The sequence below is a fragment of the Abrus precatorius genome, unplaced genomic scaffold (genome assembly GCF_003935025.1).
Source record: "Abrus precatorius isolate BTA unplaced genomic scaffold, Abrus_2018 Scaffold8, whole genome shotgun sequence".
Lineage (NCBI taxonomy): Eukaryota > Viridiplantae > Streptophyta > Magnoliopsida > Fabales > Fabaceae > Abrus > Abrus precatorius.
In genome coordinates, this window is record NW_020874428.1 from 23,694,252 (window position 1) to 23,710,770 (window position 16,519).

Here is a 16,519-nt window from a genome sequence, read left to right on the forward strand (position 1 = left end):
TACCCGGAATCAAGTAGTTATACCTTATTCATACTTTACACAAGTTTTCAATTATAACAACTGATCACCACCTTGGAATGTGAAAATGAACCATTCCCTATATCAATATATTAAACCAACTTGTTACCACTTCCAGATTTTGGGTTATGTGCAAATATGTGAGGTGGCACCTATGCTACTTTAATTGTTATGAGCAAAACCAGGTATAATCATTCTTGCAATACGACGAAACAGAATAATGACAAAAGAATACAGGAAATAAGGTTTGATGGTTCTTGGAGGAAAACAGTTAAATCTGAAAGACACACAAGGGAACAAAATCCAGACTGCACAAACATCAACATAAGCTAAAGAAACTAGAAAACAAAAGAAGACAGCTGCGAAAAGAGGTTGGAACGAGGAGTGAGGAGTGAGGAGTGAGGTGGGTGTTGAATTTCCTACTGGGAGAATACATCTTATCCTCTTTCTAGTTGCAGTGTTATTTTGGGGATGAGAAATTGTATTTAAAAAGCTTGAATTACTACTTATTTCAAAGCTATTTGAGATTTAGTCCACTGGAGTCAGCTTTCTTCTTCTTTCCTCTATGTTGTGTTAATATATGTCTATAAATAAATGCTAACTAATATCCTTAAATATTATTAATATAATTTTACCATGACTTCTAATATATTTTTTATTTTTACTTTTAACATTGTTCCAATACTCTTGTGGAAATTATTAATATTAATGAAAAAATCATTTATATCTGATAATTAAAATTAATATTTTGTGATCCATGGAGATAAAGGCTTTATTGATGTAATTACTAAATTTAGAAAATTATTCTAGCTGGTGTCTAATGACTCGTCATTATTTATTTTATGACATTTGCTAACATATTGAATACATGTTTGTTATGGATTATTTTTTAGAAATAATTGCTTATTTTTTAAAAATTTCAAGTAAAAATTAAAATAAATTAAATCAAATACTTAAGTTTATGCATTGATTGAAAAAAACTTAAAGTGGGCTACTGATGAATGTAAATAATTTATTAAAAACAAACTATCAATTATACAAGAAAAGAACGGATGATAAGATATATTCTAATATATAGAGCTTAGTCCTATGACAGTCTTATGTTTTCCAAAGTTAAATTGGTATTCAGTCGATTTACATGCGAAGCGCAAAGAACACAGTAGTTCTAATTATGCGTGTTGTTTTAATATATGGACCTTATGCCTTTTTCTTAGTGAAAGCGGTTAGATTGTGTCACTTCTTTTCCAAATTTTTGGTCGTCGATTGTCACTTCTATTCCCTACATTTCTCTCCCACCAAACTGAGCATTGGTTTTAAGGATTAGACAATGGTTTGGGTCCCTTTTGTTTACGCTAATTCTAATGTGCATTATTTAAAGAATGTTTTTTTGGTCAAATTTAAAGAATGCTTCACAATAAACTATTAACGCGTATCATTAGATCTTAGCTGAAATTTAACTTGTGGGAAAAATTACGATCCAATGGCACAACTCTTTAACGCATGTTTGCTTTTGAATTTGACAGTATCAATGGCACAAAAACATCACTGACGAGTCACGTTTATTTGGCAAAGCATAAATCACTTATATTAGTTGGCATCTGATAAACTTTAAAATTTGAAAATTCACTAGGGGAAAAAAAATCAGGAACGAGGGTATACATGTCAAGTTGCTAAGACTTTCTCCTTAATTACCCACCCCACGAGTGCCGTCTCTGTTATTGAAGGATTCTAAGGAAGTAAATAATTAGAAGGAAACTTCAATCCATATACAAAATGAAGCTTATCCTCATTATATTAATTAAGGACAAATTTATAAAATAGTGTATGGTTTTTCTCGAAGCTATGATCACAAATCATTGTTAAATGGACAACGCTAGAGGATGTGCATTATTGAAGAAGGATGTGGTCCCAGGTTAGGTAAACATCACTACCCACCCACCCAACCCCACTCTTTTCAAGTCTCAAGGTCACTACTACCCGGATTTCAATATCCATAACAAGGGATAACGAGCACAGGCGTGGATAAAGAAACCGAACCTTGGTATATCCTCTGGGGAAGAGGACAAAAATTCCAGTGAGGACAGAATGGGATCCAAAGATAATTGTATAAATAAAAAAGATGCATAAATGACTCGGGTGTTATTTTTGATTTGGCAAAATACACAATCACAGCCGTACATCACACATGAGCTGGGCCCTGTTCCAACTTAAAAGTAGAGGATAACTATGCCCATGACGCGACACATGCACCACCTAATAATCATCATAATTTTACATCCACCTTTACATACATTACTTTAAAAATAAAAAAGGAGAAAAAAACCCGAAAAGATAAACAGATCATGATGATGAAATGAAACCCACAAACATGGCTTGGTTTTGTTTTGTTCTTTTGTTTTGCTTCCCTCCAACTTGATTGATCACGAACCGTTTGATTCGATCACTTGGACTTGAAGGGAATGGCACGGATCACAACTTGATGGTAGAGAGCCGCAAGAGCAGCGCCAATGAATGGTCCCACCCAGAAGATCCACTGCACAAATAATGATATTCAATTAGCATCAGAATCACACGGTTCTGGCTCACTCTCCCGAAAATTCTACAATCAGACAATTATTCTATTTTGTAGAGAGTAATCCTATTTATATAACGAATTTATAATACAATAAAAATAGAAGATAAGACCAGCGACATAACAAAGAAAAATAAACAAAATATTGTAAAAGGGGAATTAATTAATAATTTTTTACGTACGTGTTCATGCCAACCGAGGTGTTTGTTGAAGATGATAGCGGCGCCAAGACTGCGAGCAGGGTTGATACCAGTTCCGGTGATAGGGATGGTAGCCAAGTGCACCAAGAACACAGCGAACCCAATAGGCAAGGGTGCCAAAATCTACTCATGCAAACAAATCACACCATTACTAAGTTCATGAAACATTCGAATTTAACTTTTCAAATTTGTTAGTAACAAGTATATGTAGTAAAAATTTTAATTTATGATAGAAATGATCTAATATTCTAATTCTCGATATGTAAAAGAAAAGCAAAAAGAGGAAGGGGGAACTTACAGGGACGTGAGAGTCTCTGGCGTTACGCTTGGCATCTGTGGCGGAGAAGACGGTGTAGACAAGAATAAAGGTACCAACAATCTCAGCACCAAGGCCATCACCTTTGGTATAACCAGGGTTAACAAAGTTGGCACCACCATTGTTCAAACCGTACCTAGTTTTTCCCTCGAAACCCTTCACCACACCAGCGCCACAGATAGCACCCAACACCTGCATCACCATGTAGAACAGCGCTCTAGTCAACGACAATTTCCTCGCCAAGAACAGCCCGAACGTCACCGCCGGGTTTATGTGACCTCCTGCATCACAAACACAAACACACAAGTTGTTTCAATTTCAGTAATTTTGGTGTTTTTTTCTTTTGGAGAAAAAAATTAGGAACAGAGAGGGACCTGAGATGCCAGCGGTGCAGTAAACAAGGGCGAAGATCATGCCACCGAAAGCCCAAGCGATTCCTTGAATACCAACAGATTGGCACTTGGATGGGGACCTGCTGACGCCCATAACGGTCAAGATGGTGATGTAAAGGAACAGAAAAGTGGCCACGAACTCTGCTATCCCAGCTCTGTAGAACGACCATGATGTCAGCTCGGACGGCTCAAACAGCGGCGCGGGTGGTGGTTCTTGGTAGTCCTTCCCCTCGTCTTGGCTCTGCGCCGCCGTTCCAATCGGCTGCCTCTCCGGGAACTTGTTGGCTCCCAACGAAACATCTTGCTCCTTCCCCTCCATGTCTCGGGTTCTGTTCTCTCTCTCTCTCTCTCTCTCTCTCTCTCTCGTGTCAGTGAGGTGAATGAATGAGTGAGTGAGTAAGGACGAAGATGCGGATTTATAATCAGAATGAGTTGGAGTTAATGGAAGTGAGGGTGAGGTGTGGTGGGTCCCGTTCTGCGTAATTTGTTGATTTTTTTTAATGTTTTGTTGATAGGGACCAATCATGAATAGGGAGGTCGGTCCTAGCTGGCGTGATTCCAACCACTCCTAGCGAGACCGACCATGTTCCGCGCAGCACTGGAACGTGGATTACTGTAGTTTCCATCAGAGAAGGGTAAATTGGATTAACGGTTGCAGGGACCAAATTCCACGTGCTCTTTCTATCGCCTTGCTGCTGGGCGGTGCACGTTGTCATGCTCTTTCAAAAATCCCTTCAACTCGCGCTTCCCAAGTTACACGTGTCACTCCTGTGACTTTGTGCATTGCATAGTGCATGGTCCATTCGAGAATTAGAAACCAACACGCAAATGCTCCTGCTGCTAGTTTCCTACTACCACTCTGCTGCTCGTCACCAGGTGTCAACAGTTTTCCCCTCTTTTCTTGTGCTTTTTTTAGAATTTTCCTCAATCTAACCAACTTAATCAATGTTTATATCACAAAATTTAATTATACTTTCATGGAATTTGATTTTTATTTTTTAAATGTCTAAGTAAAACATTTTAGACTGTATAAAGCAATGGATATAAATCAGGATTTTAATTTAAATGTTAATTTTATTATCTTGTAGTAAATATTAGGGCGGTAAATAGTAAAGGTATACGTGACAATCGAAGTGTAGAGGGGACAAGAGTGATCTTTACTGGTTGTATACTCAAATACTTCAAGCTAATTATTTTGTAATTATATAGAATTGATGTCCAAGTACGATTCTAATTTTAAACAAAAAGTTAAATTTAAAAGGGATGAATTCTAATCCAAAACTTTTGTGGCGCACTCATTTCTAAATGTAAAATAATAATTTTTAATATACATATAATAAACTGTCATTTTGAAATATTAAAGGTAATAGAACATAAATTCAAGTTAACTGTATAGGTTTCCTAAAATTTAACTCAAAAAGAGTTGTTGGCATTGTAATTTCCAATGTTAATACGAAGCATGGTGAATTGACAAGAGACTGAAGATTAGAAACATATGATGCAATGATTGGATAAACGAGGTTTTTTTTTTTCAGCTAAAATAACGGGTGAAGATGAACAAGGTTCTTGTGTACGTTATTGTTTTCGAACTTTTCTTTCTTTTCATTCCATTTATAAAAACATGGTCGGCACATGGCTGTCAGCAATTAACTAATCTCGTGTCCATTATTAAATGTACATATACTCATTTTCCTCTCTTTTTGTATATTTTGTTTCTATTTCGTGGATGAGACAATGATCAAGTCTGCATACTGATAAGAGGCCATTATTATAACTGTAGCTTTTATTTATTTTTTAAGTTGGATAATGGCAGCTCAAATTTCTTTAGCGTAGAGATACAAAAGTCGTTAGTAAAAAAGCAAAATAAACAATATTAATGCTCTGAGAGCGTTATTATATTATTCGCATTACCTAATATGCATTAGTTTAGTACCTTGATTAGTCTCAATGACTTGTCAAGATAACATTAATAAAAGGAACGGTTCTTGATCAATTTGATTTTTGAATTGTGAGCAACAAATTTTGGAATCTTTTGGAATTTTTATTTGTCATTCTACTCTGGCAAAAGCCACAGGTTAGGGACGCATCAGCTCCAGACAGATTTTGGGTGTCAGGGCCCTCTTCTTCCCTTTGTTTCTCTGTCTCGTGGCTTCGAATTAAGAATGTGTAGGTCTGGTACATCTTTTGGCTATTCGTATAATGTTCATTTCCTCGTTAAAGTTCGGTTTCTTCTCATTGATTTTGGGACATTTTATTTTAACCTGAAATAAAAGGGGGAAAACAAAGCTATATTAATTTTAATGTTGGGAAATTATATTCATGCATCATTTTTATACATTTTATTTTCCTAAATAAGATAGACAAGGAGATAAAAAATATATATGAGATAAGATGTGTGATACAATAGAAAAAACAAAAAAAAAATGTTATATAATTTAATTATATGAATATAATAACTCTTTTAGGTTTAATCAGTGATCATATTATTCGTTGAATTCACTATGATGTTTTCAAGTGAAGAATAATTTTTCTTATCAGTTACTGTTTGGAAGTTTTATACATGTATTTACCGAGGGGGAAACTTTTTTCATTATATTTGAAATGAAAGTCACGTGATATATGATTGTTATTGGCAATATTGTGGTCAAACGATTGATAATTAACTACCATTTTGTAATTTATACTAATACTAGTATTGATAACAAAATTCCTATCGATTAAGAATAATATCAAACGATTGTCACAACTGTTGGAAAAAAAAACATTTAGTTCATTTTCTTATTTTCTTTGTTTCTTAAAATAAAATGTCAGAAAAAATTGTTAAAAAATTGTTTTTCTATAAAAAATATTAATTCGAAAATATTTTACTTTTGAAAGGAAAAAATAAAAAAAAAAATCAAGCCAAACACACCCCAAGTCTTAAATTGCTCAGCTTTTTTAATCATTGACAGAAAAAAAAATCATGTTAGCTCAAAATCATTTAAGCAGCGAATTGGGTGGAGTGCCAGTTGAATCAGCTCAAAATCAATTATAAACTAATGTGAATTATCTTATAGAAAATTTATTTAACAAGAATACTCTTTGGTTCTAAAGACTCGTGTACGAGGCTTGCGTACTAACATATTAGCTATACTTTTATTATTTTCCTTTACGTGATATATATTAGTTGTTTAATTGTAATTTAATTGTAATTAAATCAATACGCCATGAATTAGTATATTTATCCCTTCAATAACATAACTAATTTGAAATTTCTTCTAACCTATCTGATCGATTCCAGATGACGCTGTAGATATTAATTTATAATCTTGGGGAGATTTATCACGATATATATTAAATTTGAAATCTTAGAAACCTCTCGTATTAAGTGGTTACCGTGTCACTATTTTGACAATAATATGTTGTTCACAAAGTAATGGATTTCTGTGGTCACAAATAGCTGTCTTTTTCATTTTAAGAGAAGCATACCACAGATTATCTCTCTCCTGCCTCTTGGGCTGCATTATATTATTATTATTATCCTCAAAGCACGTTAAATTATTAGCTCCAGACCGTCAACGAAATTAGGGCCACAAGGTTCATGTTCATAAGCCACATACTCGTATGTCCTGTCAAAAATTTTAATATGCTTAATTAGTGAGCTAATTTGCATTCCAATTTTATAAAATTCCAAATCCTGCTTACGAACTGTGCGAGAATCGAGGGTTCAGGATAAAGAAAGAAAAGCTCTAGGTAAGTATACTTTTGTGCAGCTCTATCTATTTGGGAGGAAAGGATTAGGTTCATTTTAAAGTTGCTTAGTTAATGGTTTCAATCACTGTACCTTTGATTGGAAGCAAAAGAAAAAGTATTTCCTTGCACTTGACGGTGTAATATTATTAATTTATTATTCCTATTATTATTTTTCTTGTTATTTTTGTTACTTAGGTCATAGGCTTACTCTATTTTCCATTGTAGCATTTTCCCGAAAGGCCCACTCTTCGTCTTTTCCATGATAGATTATTCGCTGAGTGAATTTTAGCAATTGTTTTCGTATATGTTCCCTTTTGTTCTGTTTTTGTTTCCTTTCTTTTTTGGGAGGTATTGGATTTGGGTAAGATTTACTTTTCCACCCACTTATGGTGTCTTGTTTAGTTTAGCTTTATTTAAAAAAACCATTCATTGTAATTCATTTTCAACTATTCACTTATTCGATAATTGAAATAACAACACACATTCTTAATGTTTAAATATATCCCCCATTTTTAGTTTAGTTTTTATATCTTTAACCGTATTTTATTCAGTTTTCATCGGCTAATACAATTAGAATACCGGTTATTAATTGAATTACAATATAATGGAAGGTGTAAAAATGATATATCATCTTAAACAACTAAAGATACTAGTTGGAGGAAATGAAATTAAAAATAGTTATGCATGCAAAGACTTTAGAAGAGTTGTTTTCATTTAAAGTTCATACTAAAAGAATTTAAATAAGTGTCGTGCATGAATAAAAATACACTTCAAATTCTTTAGAATCGCAATTTCTTAAAAAAACCTCATTTGACATTTATAATTTTTTTAACTAAGTAATATGCAAAGATGACAAAATTATTCGTTCTTGTTAATATTTATAGGTAAAATTTTGTTATGTGTAAAAAATATTTTTATGTATAAACACTTGCGTATTTATTTTATCTGTTCATCTATTAATGAAACGAGCAGGTACTGTAGTATTTGTGTGCACAGAACTCATATTTTTCTTCAAAATTATTAAAATATTCTTACATGTATAAAAATGATTCTAACTTTGTTATTTTATGGTGTCTTTTAGACGTGTGGTTGAGTTTATATTGTATTGTTACTGACAAAATAAAATATTGTTTTTTATTATAATTTAATATTTTTCAATAATAATTTTATATATAAGCTTTGTTTTTTTTTCAAAAAATATTGATAGATTGTTGTCGATACTCTCAATAACATAAATTTTTTAAAATTTACTATACTGATGCGAGTATATGAACAAATACGGAACAAAATTTTGCCAAAAATACCTAATATTTATATAGATTGATCAGGATTTTCTGCAGTAAATGTGCCCCTAGTTAATTATTTTTTTACTTTTGTTCAAGTGATAAATTTTTGTTTAAATAAAAATGCAAAAATAACACTAATTACAGAGTGCAATTGATAAAAAAATGCAGAGAATCTCAGCCTCTATTTATACTTGTTTAGTTCCCTTGCCACCCTTAAATTCTTTCAACCTATTAACACACATTTTGATATCAAAGACAACTTATTAATTCTTAAAAGTAAAAATATGTTTTTATTTTTCTAATTTTTTTCTTTGATTTCCTGATTTTTAAAAATATAATTTTGTTCGTAAAAAAAATATTTTTATTAAAAATATTAAATCTTATTAACATTTTCAGTCTCCTGTTAAATATTATTCACACATGACCGTTCATTACTTTTATTTTGCTTATTTTTCTCTTCTTTATCCTTCTCCTGCTTCCCAATTAAAAACTTGATAACGTGGTTAATAAGAAATTTCATGTTCAAAATGCATTTAAGTTAGAGAATTAATTATTTTTATTTTATGTAAAAGGATTCGAGCTAAAAAAAAGTTTAATTAAAAGATCAAAAGTATAATTTTATCTTTCGTAAACGTCAATTTTCAAAATAATACTTTTACCGTGAAAAAAAAAAGTATAATTAAGCTGTCTGTGTCTTGTGGAAGATTTTAAAATTTAGTATTTTTTAAAATCCAATTTTTAGTTAATATATGAATATTCAATTAGTGTTTTATTTAGCAACTTAATGAAAAAAAAAATAACATGTTAGATTTAAAAGATGCAAGGTTTACTATTCATGATCTTAGGTTAAATTAATGTCCAAACTTAGGTCTAACATTAACTCATCAAAAATCTCATTTTATTCTTTTAAATTTTGAGTTGCACAATTATTTATCAAAATTTTATATATAAGTAGTTATAACATTTTTTAATGCATAAAACAACCGTCATTTGATAAATTTTAATGCATAATTAATCTTAAATAAAAATTAAGAAATTTTAATTTTCAATTTTTTTAACGGTATCAACGAGCCAATAATAACGAAACTCAATCAATGAAACTAAATTGGCTTGCACTATTGGAACCGAATATTGTTTTTTGGTCATACCATTGGAAACAATGTAACCAGCCTAGTTCCGCGCTTACTTTTGGGCTCCGAACGACAAATTTGGTTGGGATGCCAAGTCTTGTTATTCTCCTGTCGGCTCCACCACGGCCCAACAAAAAAAAAAAACACATTTTCTTAATATCAATTAATTTATATATTATATACAAGAGTATTTTATTGGACAAGTGAAGTATTAAGGGAAAGTATTACTAACTGAGCAAATTTCTATATAATTAAACAGAATCATTTAATGAGGATGTTATATGATAAAGGTTCCCTAAAATAGCTCCTATTTTTCATATTTTCTCCAAACGGAAAAGTAAATTGAAATGGCCCTGATATATTTAGATGTTGCAAAATATTTAGAAAGAACAAGAAGGAAAAGGATCTATTTACACAGCTACAAAACAGTTAAGGGCAATTATGTCCATCAGATGGTGGACAAAAGACAAGTCCAAATGAAAAATGAAATTAAACCTTGATTTGAAACTGAATTTTAAGCGTAACTCAGCAAGTTCAATTAAAAAAAGAAAATAATATTAATGTGAACAAATAATCGGAGGGAAATGGACGCGGTTTTAAGCGCGATGAAGCCGTCAAAGTTGAGGTACGGAGTGACGGTGGCGACCAACCGTACCCTCTTGCTGGTTCAATATGCCTAAGCCCTCTCTCGTTCAACCCTTCGCTCTTCGTTGCTCATTCCATTTTTTAATTCTCCCCCAAAAATTAATGCTTCAAACGACAGTTATTTGGAGGCCTTAAAAAATTAATTTTTGTTAAAAAATAAAATACTTAATATACTTTTATATTTATTAAATTAAATTTAAATATTTAATGATTTTCAATAACAATTGTTTTACCTGTATAAATTTAAATAAATGAAAAGATTGTGTTAAAAGCATGAGAATGGCATTTCAAAGAATATAAAAGCAGAGTTTACGAATTTTTTTGTTGATGACATCATTAATTTGTCTTCACGTTTAATTTAGTGCCATTTAATTTATTTTAATGTTCAAAAAGTATTATTTTAATAATATATCTATAAAGAGAGCGAGAAAAAAGGGCGAGGGAAGACTTTGATCTATATCAGCAAATTCCTGGCTTTAGACACTTGGCAAACTTATATTCAATTTTCTCTTGACTAATTTATATCAGCACTAAACTTTGACCAGATTCATAAGTTGACATTTGTTTTTCCTATTTCTTTTTTTTGTTATTCGGCTCTCTCTCTCTCTCTGTCTCTCTCTCCTATATATCTTTCTTCTCTTTCTTTGTTAAAAAAATATTGAACGTACAGGAAGATATTTTTGATATAAAAATTCTATATACATACATATAATGAATTGAATATAATATAAAATAGATTTGATTAATATAATTTAAGTATTGGACGATGCGTTTTGCGATAATACGTGTGATAAGGACAATTTATTTTGAAAAAATCTGTACGACTTTATGTTGCTGAGGAGCTTGAGGTTTGAACAAAATAAAATGAGAAAAATAAGACTTATATGATCAAAATGAAGAAAGAAATTGTATGAGGTTTGAGAAGACGATCCATCCTTGCGTATAGGAACGAAATGTGTGAAGCGAAGCATAACTCTTCGAAAAGCAGGAGCGGCGACGGGATCGTCTCACTCTGATATGAGAAATCAAGCGGCGAGGAAAGAAGCCACGTGGCACCCAGCACCTGATTTATGTGAATGGAGGGATTGATAGATACCCGCCCCAAAGCGTTGTCGGAACCCAACCAATGGAAAATAATGGAATCACTCTCATTTGGTTTCTCGCATCTATTCTTGTCAATGTGATCTGAGAGACTGAGACAGATACACGCCACGACAAAGCACCACAATCAGTCCGCTGCAGCGTTAACTTTCACTTTCCCACGTTAGCAAACCTCTCGTACCTTCTGCTCTGTTTCCAAAGCTCCGGCTCGGGATGGTTCGTTGCTGAACCGGACCGGTTCTACTCCGAGGGATCATCGCGCATTCCACTCTCTTGTGGCGGTGATGAGAGGGAACTGTTGGTTTAACCGTCGGACAGAGCAGCGGTTCCGCCAAATCGCGATCTCCACCTTTAAATCAGCCAAGATCAAGCTTCTGCTCTGTTGTTGCGTTGCGTTTACGCTTCTCGCGTTTTCCACGAGCGCTTCTTCCTTCGTTTTATGGAACAATCAAGCACCTCCTTACCCTCGCTTTCCTGATTCGAGGTTCGTTTAACTCCGATGCGAATGTTTTCTGCTTCTGTCTTGTTTCTTTTCATTAATTAATTATTTTAATCTCTAAAATTTTCAATTACTTAATATGTACTCCACTTGATGGTTTTGTGTTTCTATTTTAGGTTAACATAATTGAAAAAGAATATAAATAAAATGTTGGTTTGCTTTGACCATTGCACCGTGGAATGGTTAAGATCGGTTCGGTTTTGGGAAGAAATTATGTTTTGGAAAGGATTTTGTCTACGCTAGTCCAGTTCCTTAGAGGAATTTCCATATACGTGTTTGCAACTTGGATTCTGTTTGGTTTCTATTCGTCGTCTTCTTGTTTGTTTCGTACAGGCCGACAATAAAGAAATTAAAAAGGAATAGAATTACGTAGGTTTTTATTTGCTAGGTTAATATAGTTCATTTTAGAGAGAACATAATTTTATGTCTAGCTCCCGTGTTTTTGGAAATTATCTGTTAAGGTGATCAGTGTTATAGATTGTTTCACAAGATCAGACGCTTGAGTTAGCTATTGGTGCTGGAAATTTTGGATAATGATGTTTGGGAATGTCTGATGTCATGCTATTGTCCTAGTTGTTTACGCTGTGGCCATTGCCTGGATTGAAATGTTCTTTGGTACTATTGTCTAGTGATTATATCATCCAACGGAATTTGGGTTGATAATGATTTATATGATGAAGTGTTTAATACTTTGAGATTCATCATTTCTTGATGAGCTTTCTAATCATCCAACCATCTGGAATTGGAAAAAAGGTAAACTGCTTTCAGGTTTGGGGGTTTAGATTATTAGCCTAAGTCTTGACTTTGGGTGTAGTACAGTGGGTCTAGGCATTGGACTTCGAAATGAGAATGATGATAGCAACTGTTTACTTTTAGATGTTCAGGGTCCCCTTTCAATTCTAATCTTTCAGTTGTAGCATTTGTTGGCTCTCTGCTATTGCACTATGCTTGCTTGCTGGTGTGATTACCTCTGCATTTATCCTTTGTAAAGATAATTCCTTCGAGTATTAAGGATCCCCTTCTTTATCATGTATTATTGTTACACAAATGTGTGGCAGGTAGTCTGGTGTTGGTCCTTTTCATTCTAATTTTCTTCCCTTAAAGAGTACCGAGTTTATGTTGCTTGTGTCAAAGGACTCATTGTGGTTTATATGTTGTTCGCAGGAAAGGGTATTCTATAGTAATGAACACATGGAAGCGATATGATCTCCTAAAGCAGTCCATCAAACATTATTCATCATGTCCTCGACTTGAATCAGTACATATTGTGTGGAGTGAACCGAATCCTCCTTCAGATATTCTTTCAAAATTTCTGCACCGTGTTGTTAAGTTCAAGTCTAAAGATGGAAGACAAGTGAATTTGAAGTTTGATATCAACAAGGAAGACAGTTTGAACAATAGATTCAAAGAAATTAAGGATTTGGAGACAGATGCTGTCTTTTCTATTGATGATGATGTCATATTTCCTTGCTCTTCGGTGGAATTTGCATTTGATGTTTGGCAAAGTGCACCTGATACAATGGTTGGATTTGTACCTCGTGTCCATTGGGTGGATTCATTGGTATGGTTCATCTATTTCTTTACCATATAGTTCACGATCCTTGGCAATTTTGGATGCGCAATATTTTTTTATGCTTCCACTTTTGGAGCTCAAGAGAACTTAGCAAGTCAATCCTTTTTATTTTGGTTTTCATGCATTATTTCCTGTTCTTTGTTTGCACTCCACTATTTTCCCTATAACTGTCTTGATTACTGATAGTATTTACCTTTCAACATGTGGTTTTGCAAAACATAGGAAGCATTCTTTTGTGAGGTATATGGTCCATCCATTTCAAATTTGAGCATGAATCCTCCTGACTGACATTGAAACAACCAAAATAGCTCATTTTGTATATCTTATGTGTAACTTAGTTTATAAAATTGATCCTTATCATAAACTGGAGACCTGTTATATGATTTTGCTGAGGATCTAAGTTCAGGGAAAAGAAAGCTGAACTTCTATCCTAGAAAAATGAATTTTTTCTGTTGATCTTTAATCGATCTTCAAGAAGCTGCTAACTTTTTTGATGCATCTTTAAACTTGATGTGAACTTTAATGATGAATGTGATGTTTGATCTATAATTCTGCAATCGTTTAGGTTTCCTTCATTACTTTTCCTAAGTTTAGTGCTGTGACAGGAAAAATATGAAAATCTTAAAAGGCTAACTTCTCAACTTATTCAATGTTTTTGCAGAAAGGTGATGACAACAAATTTAGTTATGGCGGATGGTGGTCTGTGTGGTGGACTGGTACATATAGCATGGTCCTCTCCAAGGCAGCATTCTTTCACAAAAAGTATTTCAATATCTACACAAATGAGATGCCATCCTCAATTAGAGAATATGTAACCAAGAACAGGTTTTTTTCTGGGCTAACTATTTATTACCTTCCTTTTCAACTATATTTGATCTCCCAAACTTTGATTCCAAAGTTTTTGTCATTTTCTCAATAATTCAATTGATTTACCAGGAATTGTGAAGATATTGCAATGTCTTTCCTTGTTGCAAATGCAACTGGTGCACCCCCCATATGGGTTAAAGGTAATTGATTTGTAATAAACATATTTGATTTTTTGAGTTTTTTTCCCCCTTGTACTGATAGCATTGAATCAGTGCCATATCTTATAACCAATAGGAATTGCATGATTTTTTTTCCTTTTTGCTTGTTTAGTTCAGAATTTCATTTTCTTTACTGCTCCAAATGCATAATGCCTTTGTTTACTAGTGACTGATCTTTAATGATAAAGTTATCCCATTTAGGGATTCATGAACTTCTTGACGTTTTGTAAAATTGGTTTGTGTCTGGGAAGCCAATAAATGATATATGTAATTGTTTAGTATGTTAAAATAAACTTAAAACCAATGCAGATTTATGCTACTTATTGACTGCTTGAACTAGTTTGTAGTTTTTTTGTGTTCATTTAGAGGTTTTGCCTCTCTCTTCTCTTTTTCACTTGCGATGGTATCTGGGTATATGATATCTTGTTAGCATGCATAAAGAGATATATAATTGGTAAAAGGAAGCAGCTGTACTACAGATATTCAGTGAAATTAGGCCTTCTTACCCTCTGCGCTCCCTTTTCCCAGTCATATTGTAGATGGTGTATTTACACCCTGTATAGTGTGAAAGAATACCACGATGTGCTAACTCAGCTAAAACTGATACAGAAATTATTTCCAACTCATTAGAACACGTGTATAAACTTTCATGCTAGTCTATGAGATTGTAAGCTGCAGTCGCTATAATTTTTAAACTTTTTTTAAAATCTTCACTTTAGTTCTTGAGACTGTAAAAAATCATTGATTTTAGTCCTTTTTTATTTTATTATTCATTGTTGTTTTCGTACCAAAATTAACTAAAGTAAATGACAACTTGCAAAATTAAAGATTTTGTAAGGTCTAAAACTAAACGGATTGATGCTTACTTACATGCATATCTTATTAACTATAGGGTTGATATTTTGTTCCTTTCTATCAACATAATTGTCAATTGAAAGCCTAGCTATGAAATCATTATAGTATGCTTTCAGTTTCTCTTGGCGATCATTGGAAAAATATGATGACTCATTTTGTGTTTGACCACAAGACTTATTTTTGAAACCCATGCCAGTACACTGCTGTTTGTGAAGTTCTATCGCAATGCTTGTTTTTATGTTGTCTAGTCACGGTAATACAAATTCAAGATTGCACGCATTAGTTTTACCATCTTGATGTAATACCAACATTATATATATGTGTATGTATGTATATGTAAACTTCATCTATTTTGTCATTGTTTGTTAATACAGGTAAAATTTTTGAGATTGGATCTACTGGAATCAGTAGTTTGGGAGGTCACAGTAAAAGAAGAACAGAATGCGTCAACAAATTTGCTGTCGTGTTTGGGCGGATGCCCTTGGTATCCACGACAGTTAAGGCTGTGGATAGCCGCAATATCTGGTTTTGGTGACGCTGGAATTTTGATCATTGCTTTTTTAGAAATTCCACTACGTCAATTAGTAGCTAGCTGAGTTACTCCATTCACGTTAGTCACAGTGCTGTATAATATTGGATCTTATACACAATTCATGCATTTTGCCCCTAATTGAGCAAATTCCTTAGGTTGATTTCTTGTATTATTGTCATGTAATACAAGGCAGCATCCTTTGGTGCTTTTTTCTCAGAATATTACGAATTTGATTGTAGAATATTAAAGAGGCATTACACCGTAGAAGCTCCATCTGTTATACGGCTCTTCACTGGATCTGCTGTCTTTATTATTATCATTTGGATAGTTGGGGCTTGCCTGGGTTCGCCGTATAATTTTTATTAATCGTCTACTAGCCCAATCGATTACGTTAGTGTCAGAAGAATGAAAATGGCATTCACAATGGAATGAGTTAGTGGCATGACTCCATAGAACGCAAAAGAATAGCACCATAGCAAATTGTTGATAGTTGTTGAAACAAAATTTCCCAAAGAAAGGGTAATGATTGCAAAGTGAGTACTTAATCAAGCAAAATAATATAGTTTTGAGGTAGTTTATGAATTTGAGGCAAGTAGTTTCGTTAGCATGTGCCATATAATTGTTGAACGATATAAGTCAGGAG

General features: G+C 33.2%; 2 protein-coding genes across 3 annotated transcripts; one reads left to right on the forward strand and one right to left on the reverse strand.

The window, feature by feature from the left end:
* Positions 1 to 2,138: 2,138 nt before the first annotated feature.
* LOC113847405 (probable aquaporin PIP-type 7a) lies at positions 2,139 to 3,947 on the reverse strand. Of its 2 annotated transcripts, none has more exons than XM_027476499.1 (4): positions 3,481 to 3,850; positions 3,089 to 3,387; positions 2,769 to 2,913; positions 2,139 to 2,551 (listed from the first exon to the last, which is right to left on the reverse strand). In XM_027476499.1, exons 1-4 carry the CDS (start codon positions 3,815 to 3,817, stop codon positions 2,439 to 2,441), a joined length of 894 nt encoding a protein of 297 aa, XP_027332300.1. In that variant the 5' UTR covers positions 3,818 to 3,850; the 3' UTR covers positions 2,139 to 2,438. The 2 variants fall into 2 exon arrangements, with proteins under 2 accessions (XP_027332300.1, XP_027332301.1); XM_027476500.1 differs by having other exon boundaries at positions 2,419 to 2,551; positions 2,773 to 2,913; positions 3,481 to 3,947.
* A 7,272-nt stretch (positions 3,948 to 11,219) lies between these two features.
* On the forward strand, positions 11,220 to 16,124 carry LOC113847404 (glycosyltransferase family 64 protein C4). The gene is made up of 5 exons (XM_027476498.1): positions 11,220 to 11,876; positions 13,056 to 13,452; positions 14,126 to 14,289; positions 14,401 to 14,471; positions 15,719 to 16,124. Exons 1-5 carry the CDS (start codon positions 11,677 to 11,679, stop codon positions 15,877 to 15,879), a joined length of 993 nt encoding a protein of 330 aa, XP_027332299.1. The 5' UTR covers positions 11,220 to 11,676; the 3' UTR covers positions 15,880 to 16,124.
* The last annotated feature ends 395 nt before the right edge of the window (positions 16,125 to 16,519 follow it).